Source organism: Girardinichthys multiradiatus, chromosome 11 (genome assembly GCF_021462225.1).
Source record: "Girardinichthys multiradiatus isolate DD_20200921_A chromosome 11, DD_fGirMul_XY1, whole genome shotgun sequence".
Taxonomy (NCBI): Eukaryota; Metazoa; Chordata; class Actinopteri; order Cyprinodontiformes; family Goodeidae; genus Girardinichthys; species Girardinichthys multiradiatus.
The window spans coordinates 44,848,545-44,872,467 of record NC_061804.1 but is presented as its reverse complement, the minus strand read 5'-3'; the positions used below and the strand labels follow the sequence as shown (position 1 = coordinate 44,872,467).

The window sequence follows — 23,923 nt, the reverse complement described above, 5'->3', positions numbered from 1 at the left end:
AGACTTGTTTGGGCTAAAGAACACAAGGAATGGACATTAGACCAGTGGAAATCTGTGCTTTGGTCTGATGAGTCCAAGTTTTAGATCTTTGGTTCCAACCACTGTGTCTTTGTGCGGCACAGAAAAGGTGAACGGATGGACTCTACATGCCTGGTTCCCACTGTGATGGTGTGGGGGTGCTTTGCTGGTGACACTGTTGGGAATTTATTCAAAATTGAAAGCATACTGAACCAGCATGGTTACCACAGCATCTTGCAGCGGCATGCTATTCCATCCGTTTTGCGTTTAGTTGGACCATCATTTATTTTTCAACAGGACAATGACCCCAAACACACCTCCAGGCTGTGTAAGGGCTATTTGACCAAGAAGGAGAGTGATGGGGTGCTGCGCCAGATGACTTGGCCTCCACAGTCACCGGGCCTGAACCCAATCGAGATGATTTGGGGTGAGCTGGACCGCAGAGGGAAGGCAAAAGGGCCAACAAGTGCTAAGCATCTCTGGGAACTCCTTCAAGACTGTTGGAAAACCATTTCAGGTGACTACCTCTTGAAGCTCATCTACAGAATGCCAAGAGTGTGCATTGCAGTAATCAAACAAAAGGTGGCTACTTTGAAGAACCTAGAATATAAGACATATTTTCAGTTGTTTCACACTTCTTAGTTCAGTATTCCACGTGTTAATTCATAGTTTTGATGCCTTCAGTGTGCAGCTACAATATTCATAGTCATGAAAATAAAGAAAACTCTTTGAATGAGGTGTGTCCAAACTTTTGGTCTGTACTGTATTGTTGGGGCCATCCATTTTGGTCGCACATTTTGACGCACGCAGCTCAACAGACGTCGCAGCTCTGACGTCACTGGGAGTATAAATCTGCTGAGATGCAGAGTTTCGTGGCCATTACCTGCCTGTCGCAGGACGGCGCATAGGAGGCGCATTTCTGGTGAGACAAGAGTTCGCAGGCGAACTTTTGCTCCACAAGGCCATTCCCGGAAGAGCTTGAAAGCTGGAAATCTGTCTGATACGAGAAGATCAGAGGATTTATTTGCCGATCAAAGACCGCGCCACAACCGGCGCAGGTGAAAACCTACAGAGGTTCTATGTCCAAGGAGAAGAGTTTCCTCCTTGTGTATGCAGTCGACTAAAGGTTTTTCTTATTTTCCCCTCGTGGACGGATGAGAAGTTACCGTTTTTTTTTCTTCCTCAATTCGATCACGGACGCACCAGTACTTATTGATCTGGATCGGGAGAAGATGCTCCGCAGTCTCACCTGCTGCTGTTGGTCTGTCAGGAAGCTGTTGATCCACTGACAGGTGGAGGCTGGGACGTTGAGCTGTGTGAGCTTCTGGTGGAGGATGTCTGGTATGATAGTGTTGAAGGCCGAGCTGAAGTCTACAAACAGGATCCTGGCGTACGTCCCTGGACGGTCGAGGTGTTGCAGGATGAAATGTAGACCTAAGTTAACAGCATCATCTGCTGACCTGTTTGCTCGGTAAGCAAATTGCAGGGGGTCCAGCAGGGGGCTTGTGATGTCTTTCAGGTAGTTCAACACCAGCCGCTCAAAGGACTTCATGATCACAGACGTCAGGGCTACAGGCCTGTAGTCATTTAATCCTACGATGGTGGGTTTCTTGGGAACCGGGATGATGGTGGATCGTTTGAGGCAGGAGGGGACCTCACATTTCTCCAGTGACTTGTTGAATTTCCTTGTGAAGATCGGAGCGAGTTGATGTGCGCAGGCTTTCAGGCATGATGGGGAGACGTTATCAGGTCCTCCAGCTTTCTTTGTTTTCATGCGCTGAAAGAGCCTGTTTACCTCTTCCTCGGAGATCTTTAGTGCAGGCATAGGATCTGATGTTAGGGGGTTGGTTGCTTTATGGGAGGAATTTGTTCCTGAATGGGATGTAGAGGGGATGATTTGAGGTGTGAATGGCTTCTTGTCATGTCTGCAGTAGAAGCCATTCAGACGGTTGGCCAGGAGACGACTCTGTTCAGGATGGGTGGAGGGGCTCTTGTAGGCAGTCAGGTTTCTCAGACCAGTCCATACAGCTGAAGTGTCACCAGTAGAAAGGCTGTTCTTAAGCTTCTCACTGTAGCTTATCTTAGCTACAGTGAGAAGCTTAAGACCCTTAGCTTATGACCCTTTGTCAAGATTTGGGGCGATCAGCTGGTTGCGGCTAAAAGGGCGTGGCCTCACCATTTCATCATCTGATCGCTGCGATCGAGACATCAACACGACAGGAGGATTTCTTTCCATTTAACCCAAATTACACATTTTGTCCATAAACTGCTGGTTTGATCTTCATAGACACTAAATGCATATATATATATATTTATTTTATTATTATTGTTAGGTAGTCATTGTTATTCCCTTTGTGTAGAACGGTGCTTGTTAGTTAAGTGAAGGTTTTTGGACCAGAATAATGGTATATCAGGATCATTTGGCTTCAATAAATATTCATATATATAATTAAGAGAAGCGTTTGTGTTTATTTCGTGCAAGAGTGATTTATCTGTCAAAACAAAGTCGAAGTTCCCCCACCTTCGGTGAAGCGGTTGAATAAACAGTGACAGTTTGTGGTTTTGGTTAATAATTTGTCATTATTAAAGAGCTTTGAGCCCATAATAACACCAGAGGATATCTCTGATTTCTATTCGCAAGTGATGAATTTTGGTTAGGAAATTAATATTTTTCAAATTCGTTCGTTCGTTCGTTCGTCGTCTTCCGCTTATCCAGGACCGGGTCGCGGGGGCAGCAGACTCAGCAGAGACGCCCAGACGTCCCTCTCTCCAGACACCTGCTCCAGCTCCTCCAGGGGGAGCCCAAGGCGTTCCCAGGCCAGCCGAGAGACATGGTCCCTCCAGCGTGTCCTGGGCCGTCCCCTGGGCCTCCTCCCGGTGGGACGTGCCTGGAACACCTCCCGAGGAAGGCGTCCAGGAGGCATCCGGTATAGATGCCCGAGCCACCTCAACTGGCTCCTCTCAATGTGGAGGAGCAGCGGCTCTACTCCGAGCTCCTCCCGGATGGCCGAGCTCCTCACCCTATTATTTTAAATTATGATTCTTGATGAATATTAATTAATTGATAATCATAATCCTTACAGTATATATATATATATATATATATGTGTGTGTGTGTATATATATATATACATAGATACATACTATATATATATAATGTGTGTTTGTGTTTATATATATATATATGTCAGTTTCTGTGATGTCTTAAAAAGTTTTAAAAAGTTAAATTTCAAAATCTGAATTTAGGGCCTTAAAAAGTCTTAAATTCGCTAAAGCATGTGTTCTAGGTCTTAAGATGTCTTCATTTACGCTACCTGTATTGCTCCTAGAACGGCTCTTGCGGTGCTATAAAACATTTTTTCTGCCCGTGGTGTTGTAGTTCTTTCTTTTGCTATTCCACATATAATTTTTTGTATTACGACTACAATGACCAACATGCAGGTTTTGTGCAATTGGAGTCTCCATTATACCATACATTTACAACTACATCAGCTATGAGGAAGTGTAAGTGTAGCCATTCTTGGCTGGAAAAACTGAATTTAATACATGGTTAAAACCAGTTTCTGACAACATATTTGAAGCCTTTTGCTTCTTTCCCAAGAATTTAATTGAACTTGGAAAGATGGACGTACGGGCATTGGGAGTATCATTGAAAGAGTTAGGGTGTATTCAAACCAGGAAAGTTCTTTGGTCCGCTTGTTTGGTCCAGACCAAAAGCGAACTTTATTTTTTTCATTTGTTGCGGTTTGTTTTCACTTTGTACTTTTTGCAAGTGAACTATTACTTGTAAACAAAGCCACGCGGGTGACGATCAATGTTCCCATTGGACAGAAATGACGGGAGTGGGACAGAGCACAGACCCGGAAATTTAGGAAAACAACTGTAGACGTGCTGTGTGCATATTGTTGCCGTTATTAAAGCTGCAATATTATTTTGAGGGTGAAGAGCAGCTCATTCAACACAGATTTTGAGACGTTCCATTTATAATGATAGAACCCCGCCGGAGAATGCGAACTGACATTCTCTACGTGCCTTCTCCCACAACAAGCCAGTAGCGTTGCTAAGCAACACACATTTTATCAGTTATGATTACCTTACAACGCTCACCTTTGCTACCGGCTACGGTGGCTTTTTATGTCCAAAGAGACGTACGCTTTTTGTAGTTCAAATCGGGGCCGGTTTGTATTCAGACCACAAGCGAACCACAACAGAGTCTGTTTGGAACCGAGACCACCTCAAAAAGTGGGTCTCGGTCCGGACCAGGGTTCGCTTGAATGTATTCACATCGCACAAAAGGTCCGGACCAAGGGGGGAAACTAACTCTGGTCCGTTTAAAGCGGACCAAAAGTGGCAAGTGTGAATACACCCTTAAAAGCATCTAAGTGCTATGAAGGGTCTCCAGCAAACAATAGCCAATTCTACCAACTATCCAGCCCAGGCCCAGCGCCTTCGACACACTGCCCAGTCGAGACCCACACAGCGGCACCGCAAATCCGGTAATCGATTTCCGTGTTGTTTTTGGGTCAGAGCCAACATTAAGAGCGGATGTGCTCTTGTTCCTCCAGACACTGTGATTAGACATCAGTCATACCGTGCAAATGAGAAAATAGGGGAATTGTTTCAGACTATGTTTCCGGACTCTGACATTGCCAAATAATTCAGGTGCGTGAGAGATTAAACTGCCTACAATCCGCGCTTATATATGGATAATATATGGGATTTTATCAAGAGAGAGCTAATTTACAAAGTGACGAGACCGTTTGTGCTGATGTTTGACGAGAGTTTAAATCACACCACCAAAAAGAAACAATTGGACATGCACATACATTTTTAGGAGGGCAAGCAGGTACAGTCAAGGTACCTGGGATCCCAGTTCATGCGCCATGCAACAGCCAAGGACCTAATGAGAGAGTTGAAAGTAAGTAAATGCTTTAATTAGCAAAATACTTACTGTCATGTTTAGAGGTTGTTGTTTTTTTTATTAGCAAAATGGTGATTAGAGTATGTTCTATTTAATTGATTGTTACCATTTTTCCTTATTCTCATTTTGTTACTACTCCCTTTTGAACGGTATGGCGTCTACCTCCCTTAGCCGGGTGGCTACTTTGCAAGAAATATTTTAATTGTATTCAGTTAAACTTAATATAGAGAACACCAATAACCATAGGCAGAAAGAAACATTGATATGATAAATGGCTAAAGGGGAATGACCCATCTGTCTAGGGATGTAGTATAGTATTAAGACAGTTGTCTTGTAAATAATAGCCTACAGGTCTATACATGGTTCTATGTGTGATAGCAAAATTGTATAATGAAATATTTACACAATCAATAGAACAGCGAAGGTTGCTAGCATTCACTGTATAATGCAAACGTTCTAATTCCGTGGTCAATTTTAGGGTGTATTCACAGCTGCCACCTTTAGTCCGCTTCCAAACGAACTCTGGTGCGGTTCGCTTATGGTGTGAAAACGGCACCGATCTGATCCAAATACAGAAAACATAGGTCTCTTTGGTGTACATTGTACGGAAATCACACATAATCAGCTGTATGTTGCTTAGCAACGCTTCTACCGGAATGTTGTGGGTCACAGCACGCAGAGCACCTCGTCTCCTTCGGCATGCAACACACGTTCTCTGACGGGGTGCCATAATTATAAAATAGAACGTCGCGTAAGGTGAAGTTTGCGTTGAAAGAGCTGCTCTTCACCCTCAGAATAATATTGCGGCTGTCATAACGACACAAATATGCAGAACAGGTGCTGCACGCAACAATTGTTTTCCCTCAATTTCCGGGTCTGTGCTCTGTCCCGCCCCGTCATTTCTGTCCAATGGGAGCAATGATCGTCGCCCGCGTAGCTTTGTTTTCAAGGTAATAGTTAACTTGCAAAAAGTACAATGTGCATCAAACCGCATTAAAAAAAAAAACAAGCGGACCACAGGACAATCCTGGTGTGGATACACCCTTAAACAACACCACAAATACATCTAAATGGATATGAATTATTTGCCCCTCTGGTACGTGTGGAACCCCTTGACCTAAGGAGACTGGTATCCATTTCAATCAACGGGCCCATAGCTTGTTACAACTCTTCCAACAAGAACACGCAGAGAGGTAAGGAGGTTCTGAACTTGCTGCTGTGGGGAGCTGTGGACTACACACATTACATAATGCTGACAAAAATAACATTTCCATGTGGCAAGTAGAGAAATTGCTGAGAGCCATGCACACATTTTTCCACAATATGCGAGCAAGGAGATAAAACTACACTGTTGTGACCAAGTCCTCCTCCTTCCCTTTATCTTTCTGTGGCTATTGGTGGATTGAAAACCAGCCTGTGATAAAGAGAGCTCTTGAAGTTTGGCCATACACCCTGGAACATCATCTTTTGACACAGTGGAGAAAGCCATGAAAGACACTCATTGTGGCCAAGTTACAGTTCTCCTTGACTGTTGGCTTTTCAATTCCATTTTGAAGAGGTATGCCCTTCCTCAGCAATGACCTGGCAGGGTTGATCAAGGTGTAGTGATTTATATGGATAGCTCTGTGCATTATCAGCACTGAACTATTGCCACTACTGATTTGGCCTAATTGATGAAAACAGTAAGTAATGTCTTAAACTTTTAAATTGGAATTATGACGGCATTATTTATGGCTTTTTATTTATATAAATATGGATGCAAGGTACTTCCATTTACTTCTAAAGATTACCTTCTGGCAGAGTTCACTGAGACGCTTCATTAAGAGAGATCCTTTAGGACATCAGCACGCTGCAGCTAAACAAATTGGATGTAGCTAATAAAAAAACTGGCTTCAACCAAAGGACATCGACATTGGCTTTGATGCTTAGTCAGTTCTTAAGGTAGTATGGTAATTTAGAAAGATCTTTTTAAAAATTATGCCTAGCAGCAGAAATATAATTCTATTGTACAAATTATTGACTGCTTTGTTCCTACATCTAGAACATGAAAATTATTGAGCATAGAGTCACTGAGTTTAGAAGAAACTGCATGCAGGGACTTTCTAACGTAATCAGGAAAGCCCTCTCAAATATACAGCAGTTAAGGCAGATGGCGTGTCTGGACCCCTCAGTCATGTTCAGAGACCTAGACAAGTGCAAGAGGCAGATGAAATGTCTTGTCCAGGCATTTCTGCGGGACAAACAACTGACAGGAAGTGTTTCTGCTCGATGAATAGTTATTGAAGAGGTTTTTAACAAAAGTAAGAGGTCATCACAGATATATATTATTTAATATTTTAATAGTGCTGTTAACACAATATGTTTTTTGGCTAGACCTTTTTTTGCTTTACCTTTTTAAAGATATTTTATTTCACATATCAAATTGAAATTTTCAGTAGACTTACCATTTGTTGTGTGGATCTTCTCTGTTTTTCCTATCAGGATAATGTTTTTGAGTTGGATCTTTTACTTTTGTCACATTCATGGTTAAGCACCTGTTCTGTGTGCAGTGGCTGACTTGGTATTGAAATAGGCTATGACAATGTTCACAATATAAACAAATGTAAATACAGCAGTGATTCTGCTCATTATTACCATTACAGATTGTTGATATATTGTAATGAATGATGTACAGTATTGTAATGATTTATCAATATTATTTTTTAACTTTTTTCTTGTTTTTACTTGTTTTGTTTTAGGGGATGTCATTCTACAACAATTTGAAGCCTTCCTGTCTGTTGAGAGTATAAGTTAGGAGTTCCTCTTCTTCCCCCTGATGCAAAAGAGGCTTGATGTCTTCTTGAGAGGTTTCCTTGTGAACAACCCAGAGCTTTTTGCCAGAAGTTTTGATTGTGTCTCATGGACAGGCCACTGTTGAGAGAGGCTTTTCTGTTAATAAAGAAATTGAAACTTCCTACATGCCAGAGGATACTGGTAGTATAGGAACTAGTATGTCACTCGACATGGCGGTGTTACCAAAGTCCTACTGACAAAAGAACTCTCGAGTTCAGTGGCGTCAGCTAGGAACAGGTACCGTCTTTACCTTGAAACAGAGAAAAATAAGAAAGAGTCGCTTGCAGAGGGCCAAAGGAGAATGCCGCAAAAGATTACTTGGAGGAACTCAGAAAAAGGAGGAACACTATACAGACAGTTCCTGAAAGTCTTTCCAGAGATGCAGACAAATTTGCAGGGGAGGCTGAGAGCAAGGATGGCAGTAAGATGGCTCAGCTAATAACCAAGTCAAACACTCTGAAGAGGGCCATCAAAGAGAAACCAGCTGAGCTCAAGAACATTGAGGAAGAGATTTTGGCCAAAGGAGAAGAGCTTAGATTATTTTACCCACACTGACTCATGCCATATATGTATATGTGGATGTGGGCTTTCTCACATCCTTCTGTCTCTTCATGTAATCTCAGACATAGTAGATGATGTTAAGATCAGGGCTCTGTGGGGGCCATACCATCACTTCCAGTATCACTTCCAGTGTGTGTGTGTGTGTATATATAATATATACGTGTGTGTGTATATATATAGGTGCAATTTCTTTAAAAGGAAGCTTATTAAGTTATTTACTATTTGATGTTCACATCGTAGTCTGTATAAGATAAGTATCCACTCAGTTGGGTTACAGCATAGAACAGGTATAACCATTATTGTTCTTAAGTGTGGAAATGCATTAAGTGTAGAGCATCAAGTCTTGAACAGAACACTAAACTAAATTAGTAGGGTGTTTAAAACTTTTTTCATTTTTCAAGGAATAAAATGACCACACTTCTTAGACTACTTTTCTTTTTCTAAATATGTAAGAGCTACTTATGTATACTCACGTAATAAAAAATGTGGTCCTGCTCAGTGTATTTCAAAATTTAAAAAAAATAATACGTTTCATATTGGATATACAAAAAATGTGAGTGTGAAATGTTTTATGCCTATCATGTCCCAGCTGCAGTAGGCTAATTATTACATTTTATTAGGTTAGCAACCAAAACTTACTTGACGTGTGCCGATTCTCGACTTTCTGACAGCATTTTAAGGCAGCAGGGGATAGTTTTACGATTAGTCTTTACCATTTCCTTATTACTCTTTCTTCAGTTTCAGTAACTTCTTTCTTTTGTAAGCTTATAGCTACGCCATAAAGTGAGTAGATAAACTAGAAATTATTTTTTAGAAAAACGAAACAACTCCCAGACTATGCTAGAGCGTGGCAAATATAAAATACCCGTTTTTTCTCTAGAAAGCAAGGATTTCATTCAATATTTAGGCTTTACTTTTCTAATGCTTAATTGTTTATCTTTTGTTCTGTCATTTTGTTTCCTAAAGAACATAAGTTAATTTTAATAGAAACCCCATTAGAAGTTGGAACATGAGGTGAGGGGTTTCCGAGGACAAATATAGAAAGATTTAAAAAAAAGATTTTAAAAGATGGAGGAGGTCTTTGGGGAGGGGGGAACTGGAATTTTCTCTTGTGCAGGCCAGTCTGGGACCGTTTCCTGCCACCTAATGCTCCACTTTTCACTACAACTTTACAGTTTGCATAAAGGGCAAACTGTTTGTTCGCGAAGCATCTCCTGTGAGCGGGGACTTACAAGGATTTATTCCGAGTGAAGGGGAAGGAACAGAAAAAAAGATGTTCTAGTAGATTCAAGGAAAGAAGACGGAAGCAGATTTACAAAAAGGTAAAACTATGATTGCCCTCATAGACCCATTACAATAAGTAACGTGCTGCTGACGTTATCTTTTGAAGGTTTTCTACAAGCGTTAGGCTGCTTATGTTGTAGGCATCGAAACAAAAAAACACGACAACAAAAACTTGCAGTTCCAGTCTGAAAACATGGTTGACTTCTCGCGAGTCATTGGCTCCGTACAGACAAAGCTGCTGCGATTGGACTGAGTTCTGTTCTTTCTAAAGCTTCTTTTAAGCCTGGAAAACCTTAGGTGTACTTGGCCTATTTTCTAAAATGCCAAACTAAGCAGCCCTCCTCTGGCTCCAAGATTTCTTGCAGGAGACTGCATGCGGTTTAAGGTGGGCTCCATGTGGCTCCACGAGTGTCCTCTGGTAGCCAAATACAGTGCGTACGACGAGAAAGTTATTCCAGTAGCCTACAGTTTTTAAAGACAGCTCAAATACTCTCGATTCTGGAACTATAAATAGCCAACAGAAGTTTAAGCATCACATGTTCATTATCCAGGTAAATATACTTGAGATTTTCATTATACCACTACCCTGCAAAGTCGATGAATGATTAAAGCAAAACAAAAAATAAAATTAATACTTGCCTCACTACATCATTTTTGTTTTGACCACATTTCTTGACAATATGACTAAAATAATATTGCTTTATTCAGTTGAGGGGCTAGACTGTGGTGGCAGACCACAATGGTTCCTAGTTCCTGGTTTTTAGGTATACGTTTCACCATACCCCCATCTTCATTTTCTGTAGAAGACAGAACTATCACACCCAATTATGTTCCACCAGCAAATCAGAAAATTGGTAGGAATTTGCAATTTTTTGCTTGGATACCAGGCGGTACTATGTTTGGTTATTTAAGGCTCAATAAAACCAGATAGAATTTTGGAAGTGTTTTGCATTGGGCTTAGGATGTACTTGGGTTAGGGTTAGGGTTGTACTTCTTGAGAATGCATACATGAAATTAAGCTTTGTCCAAAGAGGCACGAATCTGCGGAGTACTTATGTGTTTGGTATCAGGATACGTAATACTGATACCAGCTAACAGCCATCTGCTGCTTACTGCCCCATTGGAATATTGTCCATTATATATGACATTTTATTTTTTTGCTATTTTTTTTTTTTTTTTGCTCACTGATGTCATTCACTTCATATTCCACTGATCAAAAAAGATTAATTCTCCCCATTTCAAAATCCTGAGCAGTCCTTTTCTGAAGTAGTTCTGGAGTAGTTTATTATTGTTTTTTTGATTATACATGCAGACCACGTGACCCTTGGGTGCCTCTCACCGCCCATCAACTGGTTCCATAGGGAACTGTACAGCAAGGTGTGTGTGTGTGTATATATATATATATATATATATATATATATATATAATATACAGTACAGAACAAAAGTTGGACACACCTCATTCAAAGAGTTTTTCATGACTGAATATTGTAGCTTCACACTGAAGGCATCAAAACTATGAATAAATACATGTGGAATTATATACTGAACAAAAAAGTGTGAAGCAACTGAAAATATGTCTTATATTCTAGGTTCTTCAAAGTAGCCACCTTTTGCTTTGATTACTGCTCCGCACAATCTTGGCATTCTGTTGATGAGCTTCAAGAGGTAGTCACCTGAAATGGTTTTCACTTCACCGGTGTGCCCTGTCAGGTTTAATAAGTGAGATTTCAGGCCTTATAAATGGGGTTGGGACCATCAGTTGTGTTGTGCAGGAGGTGCATACAGTACACAGCTGATAGTTCAACTGAATAGACTGTTAGAATGTGTATTATAGCAAGAAAAAAGCAGCTAAGTAAAGAAAAACGAGTGACCATCATTACTTTAAGAAATGAAGGTGAGTCAGTCCAAACAATTGGGAAAACTTTGAAAGTGTCCCCAAGTGCAGTCGCAAAAACCATCAAGCACTGCAAAGAAACTGGCTCACATGAAGACCACCCCAGGAAAGGAAGACCAAGAGTCACCTCTGCTGCGGACGATAAGTTCATCTGAGTCACCAGCCTCAGAAATCGCAGGTTAACAGCAGCTCAGATTAGAGAACAGGTCAATGCCACACAGAGTTCTAGCAGCAGACACATCTTTAGGACAACTGTTAAGAGGAGACTGTGTGAATCAGGCCTTCATGGTAAAATAGGTGCGAGGATACCACTGCTGAGGACAGGCAAGAAGCAGAAGAGACTTGTTTGGGCTAAAGAACACAAGGAATGGACATTAGACCAGTTGAAATCTGTGCTTTGGTCTGATGAGTCCAAGTTTTAGATCTTTGGTTCCAACCACTGTGTCTTTGTGCGGCACAGAAGAGGTGAACGGATGGAGGCTACATGCCTGGTTCCCACCGTGAAGCATGGAGGAGGAGGGTGTGATGGTGTGGGGGTGCTTTGCTGGTGACACTGTTGGGAATTTATTCAAAATTGAAAGCATACTGAACCAGCATGGTTACCACAGCATCTTGCAGTGGCATGCTATTCCATCCGTTTTGCGTTTAGTTGGACCATCATTTATTTTTCAACAGGACAATGACCCCAAACACACCTCCAGGCTGTGTAAGGGCTATTTGACCAAGAAGGAGAGTGATGGGGTGCTGCGCCAGATGACCTGGCCTCCACAGTCACCGGGTCGGATCGAGATGATTTGGGGTGAGCTGGACCGCAGAGGGAAGGCAAAAGGGCCAACATGTGCTAAGCATTTCTGGGAACTCCTTCAAGACTGTTGGAAAACCATTTCAGGTGACTACCTCTTGAAGCTCATCAACAGAATGCCAAGAGTGTGCGTAGCAGTAATCAAAGCAAAAGGTGGCTACTTTGAAGAACCTGGAATATAAGACATATTTTCAGTTGTTTCACGCTTTTTTGTTCAGTATATAATTCCACATGTTTTAATTCATAGTTTTGATGCCTTCAGTTCACACAAGCTACAATATTCATAGTCATGAAAATAAAGAAAACTCTTTGAATGAGGTGTGTCCAAACTTTTGGTCTGTACTGTATTTATATATATATATATATATATACGTATATATCTTAGAGTTTTGCACAAACTTACTATTCTGAACACAGAAAGTTAAAGTTTATAAAATGTGTAATTAGGTTTACATCTAGGCCATGGCCCAATAAAGTATTAGTTGAAATCTTGTGCAGAATGTTTTTTCTTTTTCTTAATGCTAACATCAAACATGCCTGAAGGAATGAGGGTAATTTGTGTCTCACAGATGTACAGATGCACGATAAACAATACGACTTGACTGAATCATCATTCTTTCTATTCAAGCACTTGTTATCGAGCCATATTAGTCTTCTTGTGTTTTGAGAGATATCTAACACTCACAAACTTTGACACTTGTGCTGGTCTATTGTGTTTTTCACAGATTGAGGAGACTTTTCTGTGTAAACCAACTCATTATTCTAAATAATGTCTCACGAATAAACCAGGATAAATGTGCTTTTCGCACGCCCTCTTGTGGTAAGTTTCAAGCCATGAAAGGACAGTTTCAATGCTGCCAGATTATGATACACAAGTATAGAGGTGCAGTCATAGCTGAACTGTTGCCAGACTCCACTGTCTGCCACCCTGCCCCACCTGTTTTTAGTGTGGGAATGCTCTGTGAGCAGAACATGGAAAAAAAAATTGTCTCACATGAGCTCAAAGCGGGTAGTTGCCTGATTTTGGAAACAACTATTGTCAAATTCAGTGGATTCTAGTTTAAGCGGAAAATTATATTCAATCCACAAAGGTAGGAGAATTTTCATGTTTGATTGGTTTTGCAAGAGAGTAACAGAAAAAAATGACTGAAGAAGAATTTAGCAGCAGGCTTCTCTTACTTAGGACCTTTGTGGTATAGTTACTTACCTACTGAAGATCGATACACCACATGGAGACCAAAGCCTGGTCCTAATTTGGCGGGTAGTTGCAGTGGTTAGGGTAAGAGGTGGTTTTAGGGTTAGGCATAATTATATAGCCTATTTACAGCTATTACTGGCTAACTGAATAAACTTTACATTGGCCTGATCCTCATGTTTGGGTTACTAATTTTTACAGCTAGGGGTTAGGGTTACAGTTATAGTTTGAATTAAGTGTAGGTTAAGTTTAGGATTAGGAATTTACTGTTAATGGTTAGGGTTAGGTTAACTGTTAGGGTTAATCAATGAAAGTCAACACCACAGTTAATATGGTTAGAAATACAAACCTTTGTTTGATTATATCGTGTTATAAAGCTGTACAGTCTAATTTGTATACCCAAATAGATTTTTCTAAAAATTGAAGAGCTATGAAAGAACATCATGCAGTCACAGCGTCAGGATCTAGGACAAGTGCGCTTTCTCCTTTAAGAAGAAATGATTGAAAAAACTTTTAAAACAGACATTTTTTATTTCTGTCTCATTTACCTACAGATGTTTCGGAAAAAAGCATCTTCATCCTTGAGAATGACGAGGATAGCTGGAAGCTCAACATGTAATAGAATAATCTTTCCCTCTCTTTAAAATGGGTGTAAAGTGATAGACATTCATCTTTGTCAGAAGAAACCAAACTGTTATTAACTATTATTACACTCCACTTAACCATGTTCAAAAGTCTGATTGTTTTACCCAGGACATTTTCTGTTCCCTGAAAAAGTTGTGAAATTTAAAATACATTTGTGTTGGTTTCTTTGGCATCGTTGAATGTTGAATTAAAATGCATGCTTTTGTCTTAAGGTGAACGTTTCCAATTTACTTGAATCAGCTTGGAAATGTCCAAATGGTGTATGGTGTAGCTTTGTAAATCTATATGCTTTGCTTTTTCATATTCTGACAAGCCTTTGTCACATAATCTTTACTCTAATTTTGACAGATCTAAGATTATTTATACACCTGTTGTTCACACATGCACTTAACAGCTGAATGAGTTTAGTTTAAAGCTAATGAAGAATTATGGATTAGACTTTTCAGTGATTGGTTTTTTGCTATATTATTATCATTCATTCATTGGCAAAGCCAGAGGATATATGCATAAAAATGTGTATCTACAGTATCCCACAAGTGAGTACACCCTTTACATTGTTGCAAGGTTTTTATTATATGTCTTCATGTGGCAACACTAAAGATATGACACTTTGTTACTATGTAAGATAGTCATTATACAGCATGTATTACAATGAAAATTGCTGTCCCATCAGCGTTTCGCCTACCATTATCCGGGGGTGGGGGCTGTCATCCCCTCAAGAAAATCATGACATGTAGTAAATTATTAAACGTATTTGGGCCTCATCTTCAAAAGGTTTGTGTGTACAAAGCCACACACAAACCTGTTGCATCCGCAAAGCTGATCTACAAATGAGAAGCTAATCGGATTGCATGAGTAAAATCAGTTGAATAGCCAAATGAGCAGAACAGCAAATCTTTTAGCATGTTTGCCTTCACGAATATGCAAAACATATGATAATAACCAAACATAGAAATTTATGACATAAGGATATGCAAATGTAATCTTTTACCACACGCAATGCAATTGATCAAACCTGAAACGGATTGCGGGTGCTGTTTTTTCCTCTAGATTTAGCACGTTTGAAATGCAGGTACTAACTGGGACGCAAAAATATCTGCTGTCACTTTGGCCAGAAGGAGGCATAGATAGAATGACAGATGACGGAGAGAGAGAGAATCTTCTGTACATGTGTCAACAGATTTGGGTTGTCAAAAATAAAAATAATAAGAAAGATGAGAATACAGGATTCTATGTAGGATTATCTAAGCTCTGATATGGAGCCAGTTACATGCAAAAGCCATGACATATCTCCTATGATAAAACTCCTTGCAACACTTTTTCTTGTGTCTGGATCACTTCATCGCTGTCAGTGAGCTTGTCTGCTGCTGAACGGGAACAAACCTGATCATGGCGAAATGCGCACATAACTGATCAAGCGCGCACAGCCTGTTAACTGTAATTGCACATCATGCAAAGAAATAAAGTCATTATTACACAGATTCAATCCTTCATTTCCAAACTTCCATGTGTTGAGAAAGACATTGTATGCTTTAACCTTGTCACTAAACAAAGCACATTGCTTATTGACTGTAACATTGTATCACTGCAGAGCAATTGGAGCTGGATCAATTTCATTACGTAGTTTGAATGTGAACATATGCCAGGGGAGGGTTTATACAGTGAAAAATGATTCCAATTTATTGTGAGGTGTTGTCAGCCTAGAAACAACACTGAACAGCTGTCCCTGTGTGCGCACCTATGGCGGTGGGCGCACGCTCCTTTGGACACAGCTCTGCTCTCCTGCACAATAGCATGTAATCTAGTATTTTTATTAAAGGTGAAGCAGGGTGTAATCCTTGCTTGACTAGGTCTATTCGGAACACAAACATAAAGCATCTGCTCGTAGAACAACTTCAAACCTCAGCCTTCTGCATGTGCAATTACGCACTCTGAGGCCCCCTGCGCAAATGAACAGAGAGGGGACATAACCTTTTATATCTAATACATTTTTTTGCGCATGCAATTCAGCGCCCCTTATTTGGGATCTTTGAAGGTCAGGGCCTGTATGTTCTCACAAGTTTCCACCTTACTGCAGCAGGAGATGATTATAGACTATTGTTTTTAATTTATGATGGACGAACATGCCTATGTAAGTCTTGATGTAAGGCTTTGCCATGCAGACGCGCACACAAGGAGCAGAGAGGGGGAGAACACGGAGACACATCAGTAGGCATGTTTACATGGAAATAAATATTCTGAATAAAAGGCCAATCAGCTTAAAAACGCATCATGTAAACTCGCCAGTCATAAAATTCTGGTCAGTTTTCGCTCGATTGGAATGAAATTGTATTCCGAATAAGAAGGGTTGTTTATGCCAATTGTCAAACTGAATGGCGGACATGTAAATGCTTGTTCGGATCATATCATTCTGATTGTAGCAAACTGACCTGACTGCTTGTGTGCGCCCCATGTCAACGTAACGCGTTTCCGCCAATAGTGGCAACACACATAATTGTGGGGAAACGACTGCTCTGTTGCCACATGAAGCCTGTAGCTTAATTATGGAAAGAAATAACACCTCAATCCCTCTCAGAACCTGGCATGGCTCCATTCTGGACACTCAGGACACTTAGAACAAACACACTTCCACGTTTGCTCTCTGCTGTGCTACAGCCCTCCCTCCACAGCTCCTGCCCCACATTGGAGCCTGCCAATGTGCGCAGCTTGCTTTTCATCATTGGTCGTCTTCTGTTTACTATTTTTTGTTTTGTGAGCAGGTGTCACTCGAGAAATTGGCAGTTTTCCTGTAACGTTAGGTTGTTTCTCTGCCATTAGCACAGCTGCAGCACAGTGGCAATCTTGAGCCTGAACAACAGTACGCGCTGTGCAGGGCAGGGGTATGAGCAGTGTGTACACAAGCGTGATTGACACTACTAAGACGTTCCTTTTTGCTCAGATTGGTTGTTTGTGACCGGGAGAGGTGTATTTCTGCAAATGGCAGTAGGACCACTGAGAGAAGCCAGATGAGCTTGATTTTGTTTCGCAGACTGTCTGTCTCATAGTGACAGTTTTAACAAATATATACAAATTTTTACAAAAGTTACCTACTGCAGCTTTAACTATTAAACCATAATAAATGAATATTGCAGTTGATAAGCATCTTATTTTTGAATTGTCTGGAAATGAAATGTTATTAGACTTTTTGTCCATATAAAATCTTTAAAGTAAGTCCACAAAACACAACTTATGAATTAATTATTGAAATTTGTACATTACAGTACCGTATTTTCCGCACTATAAGGCGCACTTAAAAATCTTTAATTTTTTCAAAAAAATGACAGTGCGCCTTGTAATCCAGAGCGCCTTATATATGGATCAATTGGTTAATTGGTTGATCCATACTGGTTGTACACGGCGCTCTGTCAAAATGTTTCAGTACGACTGGTAAACTACAAAGCATTACGGCTACCGTAGTCAGGGGCGTCGCCGAAGTAATAGCGGTAAACACCTGTACTGTACTTACTCCTAGTCCAACACCACTTGTGTGTGTATAACGTTTGAATGTACTGTTGCAGGAACTGCCTGAACTATATGTGATTAGAAGCTCAGTGTGTGGGGTGTATGTTTCGTGTGTGTGTATGGAAGATGTTGACATTACTCCTCCGGACAGAGGTGGCGCTGTGTGCTGCCGTAGCTGAGAATCAAGAGTGAAGGAGTGACGTCGGTATTATTGTGTGTGTGGGGTGGGTAGAGACGGTGACCGGAGCAGTGGTGTATGAGTCTGTAAACCCCTGTGTTTTTACGTGCTGCAAAGTCATTAAAAAGAACCCCGAATCTCGTCAACAACTCAGTGTTTTGATGCTGTTTCTTCATGCTCAACTCAGCAACGTATGAGTGAGGGAGTTAACCCCGAGGAAACTAGTAACTTCGGCCCTGGAGAAAGCGTCTCCCCTGTGTCATCAGACTACGGTCAGGGGACAGAAACAGGAAAGGTTAACAGTACTAATGTTTGATTTAGTGCATCAAACTGTTTCTTTTACGTGTTTACTGAATCAGGAAAAAGTTCCCTTTCACGTTTTAACTAACGTTTGATTTCAACTTCATAGACTCCAATGCATTCCTAACGAGCGGTTGGCTCTATTCAATAGAATTCTATGTAGAGGAGACCTTACCATGAGAGTGAATGGAGTTATCAGAACGCTGGTTTGTAGTGTATTAATAAAGCTTGACTGACTTATCTGACATTCTCTTTAGCACAGCTCCATCTAGTGGATGCATAACGCAACCCCAGTCAAACGTTTGACTGCAGTAGCTTCTATTCTATGCGCCTTATAATCCGGTGCGCCCTATATATGAAAAAAGTTCTAAAATAGGCCATTCATTGAAGGTGCGCCTTATAATCCGGTGCGCCTTATAGTGCGGAAAATACGGTACAATTAATCCTGATTATGAATTTTAATAGTTCCCAGTGCTAATAGATATAAATAGATGAAGACAGATAAAGCTATTTTTTATATTGATTGATTGATCCATTCACTAAATTAATCACAGAATAAGTGCACAACAAATGGTGAAATAAATCAGTGAGGCAGCTAGTTTACAATAGCAATGGCTGAAGGAACAAAACTCCTTTTAAAACGGCCCTTATATATTCAAGTGTCCGATATCTGTCAGTGCTCAGTGTCTGAAACTATTGATTTGGCGAGACGGGCCATTGCTCTGTCATTGAGTTCTGTGATGTTTGGTGTGGAATAACAGATTATTTTCAATGCAATGTGAGTGATCATGAGGAGCTTATTTTTATTTGCGACGGACGGCATGGTGTAAAAACAGGTAGAACAGTAAAACAGAATGGACTGATTATACACTGATACAGTAGCAGCAGAAGATGTGGGGCAACATGAAAGGCACTGAGCATACGAATGACATGGCAGAGAGTTATTAAGAGACTTTAGTGCTACTTTACGGATGAGATTGCTTGCTTTCCTTCAGCTAAGCCACTGGATCAGCTGTATGCTGTGTGGCTCATTAACACCGGTGTTTTGTTTGCTACCTCTGAACTTAAAAACAATGTTGTAGTCAAAAAACCTCATAAATGTTTAGCATATTAATGTGAGAATTTGATGTCTTTCAAATAATATTTGCACTGTGATTTTAACTGATGGATTTGGTGAAGTTAAACCATGTATAAATTAAACATTGAAAAATTAATAATTCCGACTAAGGAAACAACTTGAACGCATGTATTTGTGAAATATTGCAACCATTATTTATGGCTGATATTACTGAGTAAACATTTGAAATGTAAATATTCAAGTAAATTTAAATATTGCCCTTTAAAGTTAAAGAAATATTATCTTGGTTACTTTGTTGATTTGACTTTGTTTAAGCACTCTTAGGGGTTGAGATTCACAGCATTTAGCTTAGTGTTATTTATTGCAGTTTGAGTAAAATAAAATAATTTATGTAAAACTTAAATACAATTATATTCATAATATTTATTTGTAAATATATATATATATATATATATATATATATTTCTTGGGGTTGTTTAAAGGTTTTTACCTGCTTAAGACCAACTGTAAAGAAAACTATTTTCCTGACACTGATCAATAAATGGAAGATAAAAGAAGATAACTGTTTGGTCTTTGAGTGGACTCCAGTTGTGCAAAAACTGTGTGGGTGCATCCATTCCTTTGAAGTGGGGAAGCTGCACAAATCAAGGGCAACTTTATTTGACACATATGATGTACAAATGGAAAATTATTATCCAGGGTGTGTCCAAGATATTTAAATGTGGTTACCTTCTGTATTATGTTGCCATTGATGGAAATGTGGTTTGTACTGAAAGTGGGCAAGGTGAAAATCATTTCCATTGTTTTGTCAGAATTAATGTAGAGATAATTGTCTTGACACCACTGTGCGAAGTGCATGACTGAGCTCTTATAGTCTATGACAGATTGCGGAGTATTCAGAAGAGCCAGAATTGCAGTGTCATCAGAGTTTTCTTTTAAAAAGTGGTGATGTCTGTAGAGCATATGCAGTCATTGGTGTAAAGCATGTGGAGGACAGGGCTAAGGACACAACCTTCAGGAGGCCCTGATGTGTTGGTAATCATGGAGTCGGTTATGTGCCTATCCTCACAACCTGTGGTCTGCTGCTCGTAAAACTATGGATCAGGTAAATAATGTTGGAGTGAATATTTAGCTGCTGTAGTTTGTGCATCATCAGGTGCCATTGAATTGTGTTGATTGCAGAACTCAAATCTACAAAAAGAACTGCTGCAAAGTTACCAGGTGTGTCCAGATGCTGAAGGAGAGCATCCTCTGTACCTTGTTTGGGCTTGTAAGCAAACTGGTTTTTGTCCAGCTGTGGATTGACAGTCAGCGAGATGGCACGTAAAATAAATATTTCGTAACATTTGCTCACTATTGTTGTTAGTGCAACAGGTCTGTAGTAATTCGGTTCTGAGAGGTCTAGTTTCTTTGGCAGAGTGATGATTATTGATGTTCTCCAAAGTGTAGACCACCATGCAGTACTGTTAGATTCTTGCATGATGGAAAAGAATACAGGACAGAGTTCCATGGCATGTAGTTATATAGAGCTTAACTTCAATAATGTCTATTTTAATCTGCTTGTCAATTTTTCTGAGAGAAACCCAGTCCTTACATTGAAATATCTTTTGTTTTTCTTTCAGTCTCTTTGTAATATGAGATGTGAATCAAGGTTTGGCGTTTGGAAATGTCCTGTAGGTTACCACAGGAATACAAGTACTGACACAAAATTTTATATAATCCGTCATAACTTTGTATTCCTCACCTGATTGTAGCCACACATGCTCAACATCATCAGAATTAGAATCAGAATCAGAAAAGCTTTATTGCCAAGTACGTTTTTGGACATACAAGGAATTTGTTTTGGCGTAGTCGGTGCAATACAATACAAATTAAACAGTATAAACATATCTACAATATAATATAAATATATGTGCACAGTTTTAAGTGAGTGAGAGTAAATATAGAGCAGTATAAGATGCAAGAGCAATACAACAGTGCAGGTGATCAGTGTGCAAGTAAAGCAGGAGTCCAAGCTGAACGTTAATGTAACGCATAGAGTTACAGGTTACAGGTGTCCTGTCAGCAAAAAAGGGGGGGTGTGGGGGAAAGGGAGAGTGTCAGGGTGGTTTCTGGGCTTTGTTAACCAGGCTGGTGGCAGATGGGAAAAAACTGTTCTTGTGGCGTGAAGTTTTGGTCCGGATGGACCGCAGCCTCCTGCCAGAGGGGAGAGTCTCAAAGAGTCTGTGACCGGGGTGGGAGGGATCAGCCAGAATCTTCCCTGCCCGCTTCAGGGTCCTGGAGGTGTACAGTTCCTGGAGCGACAGTAGACTGCAGTCAATCACCTTCTCAGCAGACCGAATGACACGCTGCAGCCTGCCCTTATCCTTGGCTGTAGCAGCGGCGTACCAGATGGTGATGGAGGAGGTGAGGATGGACTCAATGATGGCTGTGTAGAAGTGCACCATCATAGTCTTTGGCAGGTTGAATTTCTTCAGCTGCCGCAGAAAGAACATCCTCTGCTGGGCTTTCTTGATGAGGGAGCTGATGTTTGGCTCCCACTTGAGATCCTGGGAGATGATGGTTCCCAGGAAGCAGAAAGATTCCACAGTGTCAATTGTGGAGTCACAGAGGGCGATGGGGGCAGGTGGGGCTGGGTTCTGCCTGAAGTCCACAACCATCTCCACTGTCTTTAGAGCGTTGAGCTCAAGGTTGTTCTGGCTGCACCAGTCCAACAGATGGTCCACTTCCCATCTGTACGCGGACTCGTCACCATCAGAGATGAGTCCGATCAGGGTGGTGTCGTCCGCAAACTTCAGAAGCTTGACAGACTGGTGACTGGAGGTGCAGCTGTTGGTGTACAGGGAGAAGAGCAGAGGAGAGAGAACACAGCCTTGGGGGAAACCGGTGCTGATGGTCAGGGAGTCAGAGACGTGCTTCCCCAGCCTCACGCGCTGCTTCCTGTCAGACAGGAAGTCAGTGATCCACCTGCAGGTGGAGTCGGGCACACTCAGCTGGAAGAGCTTCTCCTGTAGCAGAACTGGGACGATGGTGTTGAAGGCAGAGCTGAAATCCACAAACAGGATCCTGGCATAGGTTCCTGTGGAGTCCAGGTGCCGGAGGATGAAGTGAAGGGCTAGGTTGACTGCATCATCTACAGACCTGTTGGCTCTGTAGGCAAACTGCAGGGGGTCCAGGAGGGGGTCAGTGATGTCTTTTAGGTGTGAGAGCGCAAGGCGCTCAAAGGACTTCATCACCACAGAGGTCAGGGCGACGGGTCTGAAGTCATTAAGCCCTGTGGTCCTTGGCTTCTTGGGAACAGGGACGATGGTGGAGGACTTGAAGCAGGCTGGCACATGACATGTCTCCAGTGAGGTGTTAAAAATGTCTGTGAAGACTGGAGACAGCTGATCAGCGCAGTGCTTCAGGCTGGCTGGTGAGACAGAATCCGGACCAGCAGCTTTCCGGGGGTTCTGTCTCCTGAAGAGTTTGTTGACGTCCCTCTCCTGGATGGAAAGAGCCGTCCTCGGCGTGGGTAGGGGGCTGGTGGGGGGGAACTTCAGGGTGGGGGTTGGAGGTGCCAAGGACCCTCTTGAGGTTGGGGAAGTGGGGGTGGTGGATTGTGGCTGCAGCTGTTGGGGGGCGTCATGGGGGATGGTTGCAGGACTGTCCCTTTGTCTTTCAAAGCGGCAGTAGAACTCGTTCAGGTCGTTGGCGAGGCGTCGGTCGTTGATGGAGTGGGGGGCTTTCGGCATGTAGTTGGTGATTTGCTTGAGCCCTTTCCAGACAGACGCAGAGTCGTTGGCTGAGAACTGGTTTTGGAGCTTCTCAGAGTACAATCGTTTGGCCTCTTTCACTGCCTTGCCAAACTTGTACTTTGCCTCTCTGTATATGTCTTTGTCCCCACTCCTGAAGGCCTCTTCCTTATCCAGTCTTAACCTTCTGAGTTTAGCTGTGAACCAGGGTTTGTCGTTGTTGTAACTCACCCTGGTGCATGATGGTACACAGCTGTCCTCACAGAAGCTGATGTAGGAAGTCACAGCCTCTGTGTACTCGTCCAGACTGTTGGTAGCAGTCCTGAACACATCCCAGTCTGTACAGCCTAAACACGCCTGGAGATTCTCCACAGCCTCACTGCTCCACTTCCTTGTCGTCCTCACAACAGGTTTGCAGAGCTTTAGTTTCTGCCTGTATGCAGGAATCAGGTGGACCATGATGTGGTCGGATTGGCCCAGTGCAGCACGTGGGACGGCGTGATAAGCGTCTCTGATGGTGGTGTAACAGTGATCCAGAATGTTGTCCTCTCTGGTCGGTCATTTAATAAACTGTCTATATTTGGGGAGTTCGTGGGCGAGATTACCTTTGTTAAAGTCGCCCACGACGATTACTAAGGAGTCCGGGTTGGTCCGCTCCCCACTCAGTATCTGGTCGGCGAGCATGCGCTGTGCGACCTGCACGTTAGCTTGCGGCGGGATGTAAACACCGACCAGGATGAACGAAGCGAACTCACGGGGGGAATAGAAAGGCTTACAGTTTATGATGAAGGATTCCAGGTCTGGAGAACAGTGCTGCTGAATCACTGTCACGTCGTTGCACCAACCACTGTTGAGGTAAAAACAGATTCCTCCACCTTTCGCTTTGCCGTAGAGTTCCGTGTCTCTGTCCGCTCTGTAGAGCTGGAATCCTGCCAGCTGCAGCGCAGAGTCCGGTATTAATCCACACAGCCACGTCTC

General features: G+C 41.7%; 1 protein-coding gene across 3 annotated transcripts in view; it reads left to right on the top strand.

Moving 5' to 3' along the window:
- Positions 1-4,059: 4,059 nt before the first annotated feature.
- The window catches only part of amot (angiomotin), a 111,126-nt gene continuing 91,262 nt past the window's right edge, over positions 4,060-23,923 (top strand). Inside the window, exons 1-3 of one of the 3 annotated variants that reach the window (XM_047379065.1) lie at positions 4,060-6,132; positions 7,678-9,654; positions 14,064-14,124. In XM_047379065.1, the coding sequence (XP_047235021.1) occupies positions 14,064-14,124 (61 nt within the window). In that variant the 5' untranslated portion in view covers positions 4,060-6,132; positions 7,678-9,654. Of the gene's footprint in view, positions 6,498-7,677; positions 9,655-14,063; positions 14,125-23,923 lie in introns of all 3 variants that reach the window. The other 2 variants (XM_047379066.1, XM_047379067.1) reach the window with 2 other exon arrangements.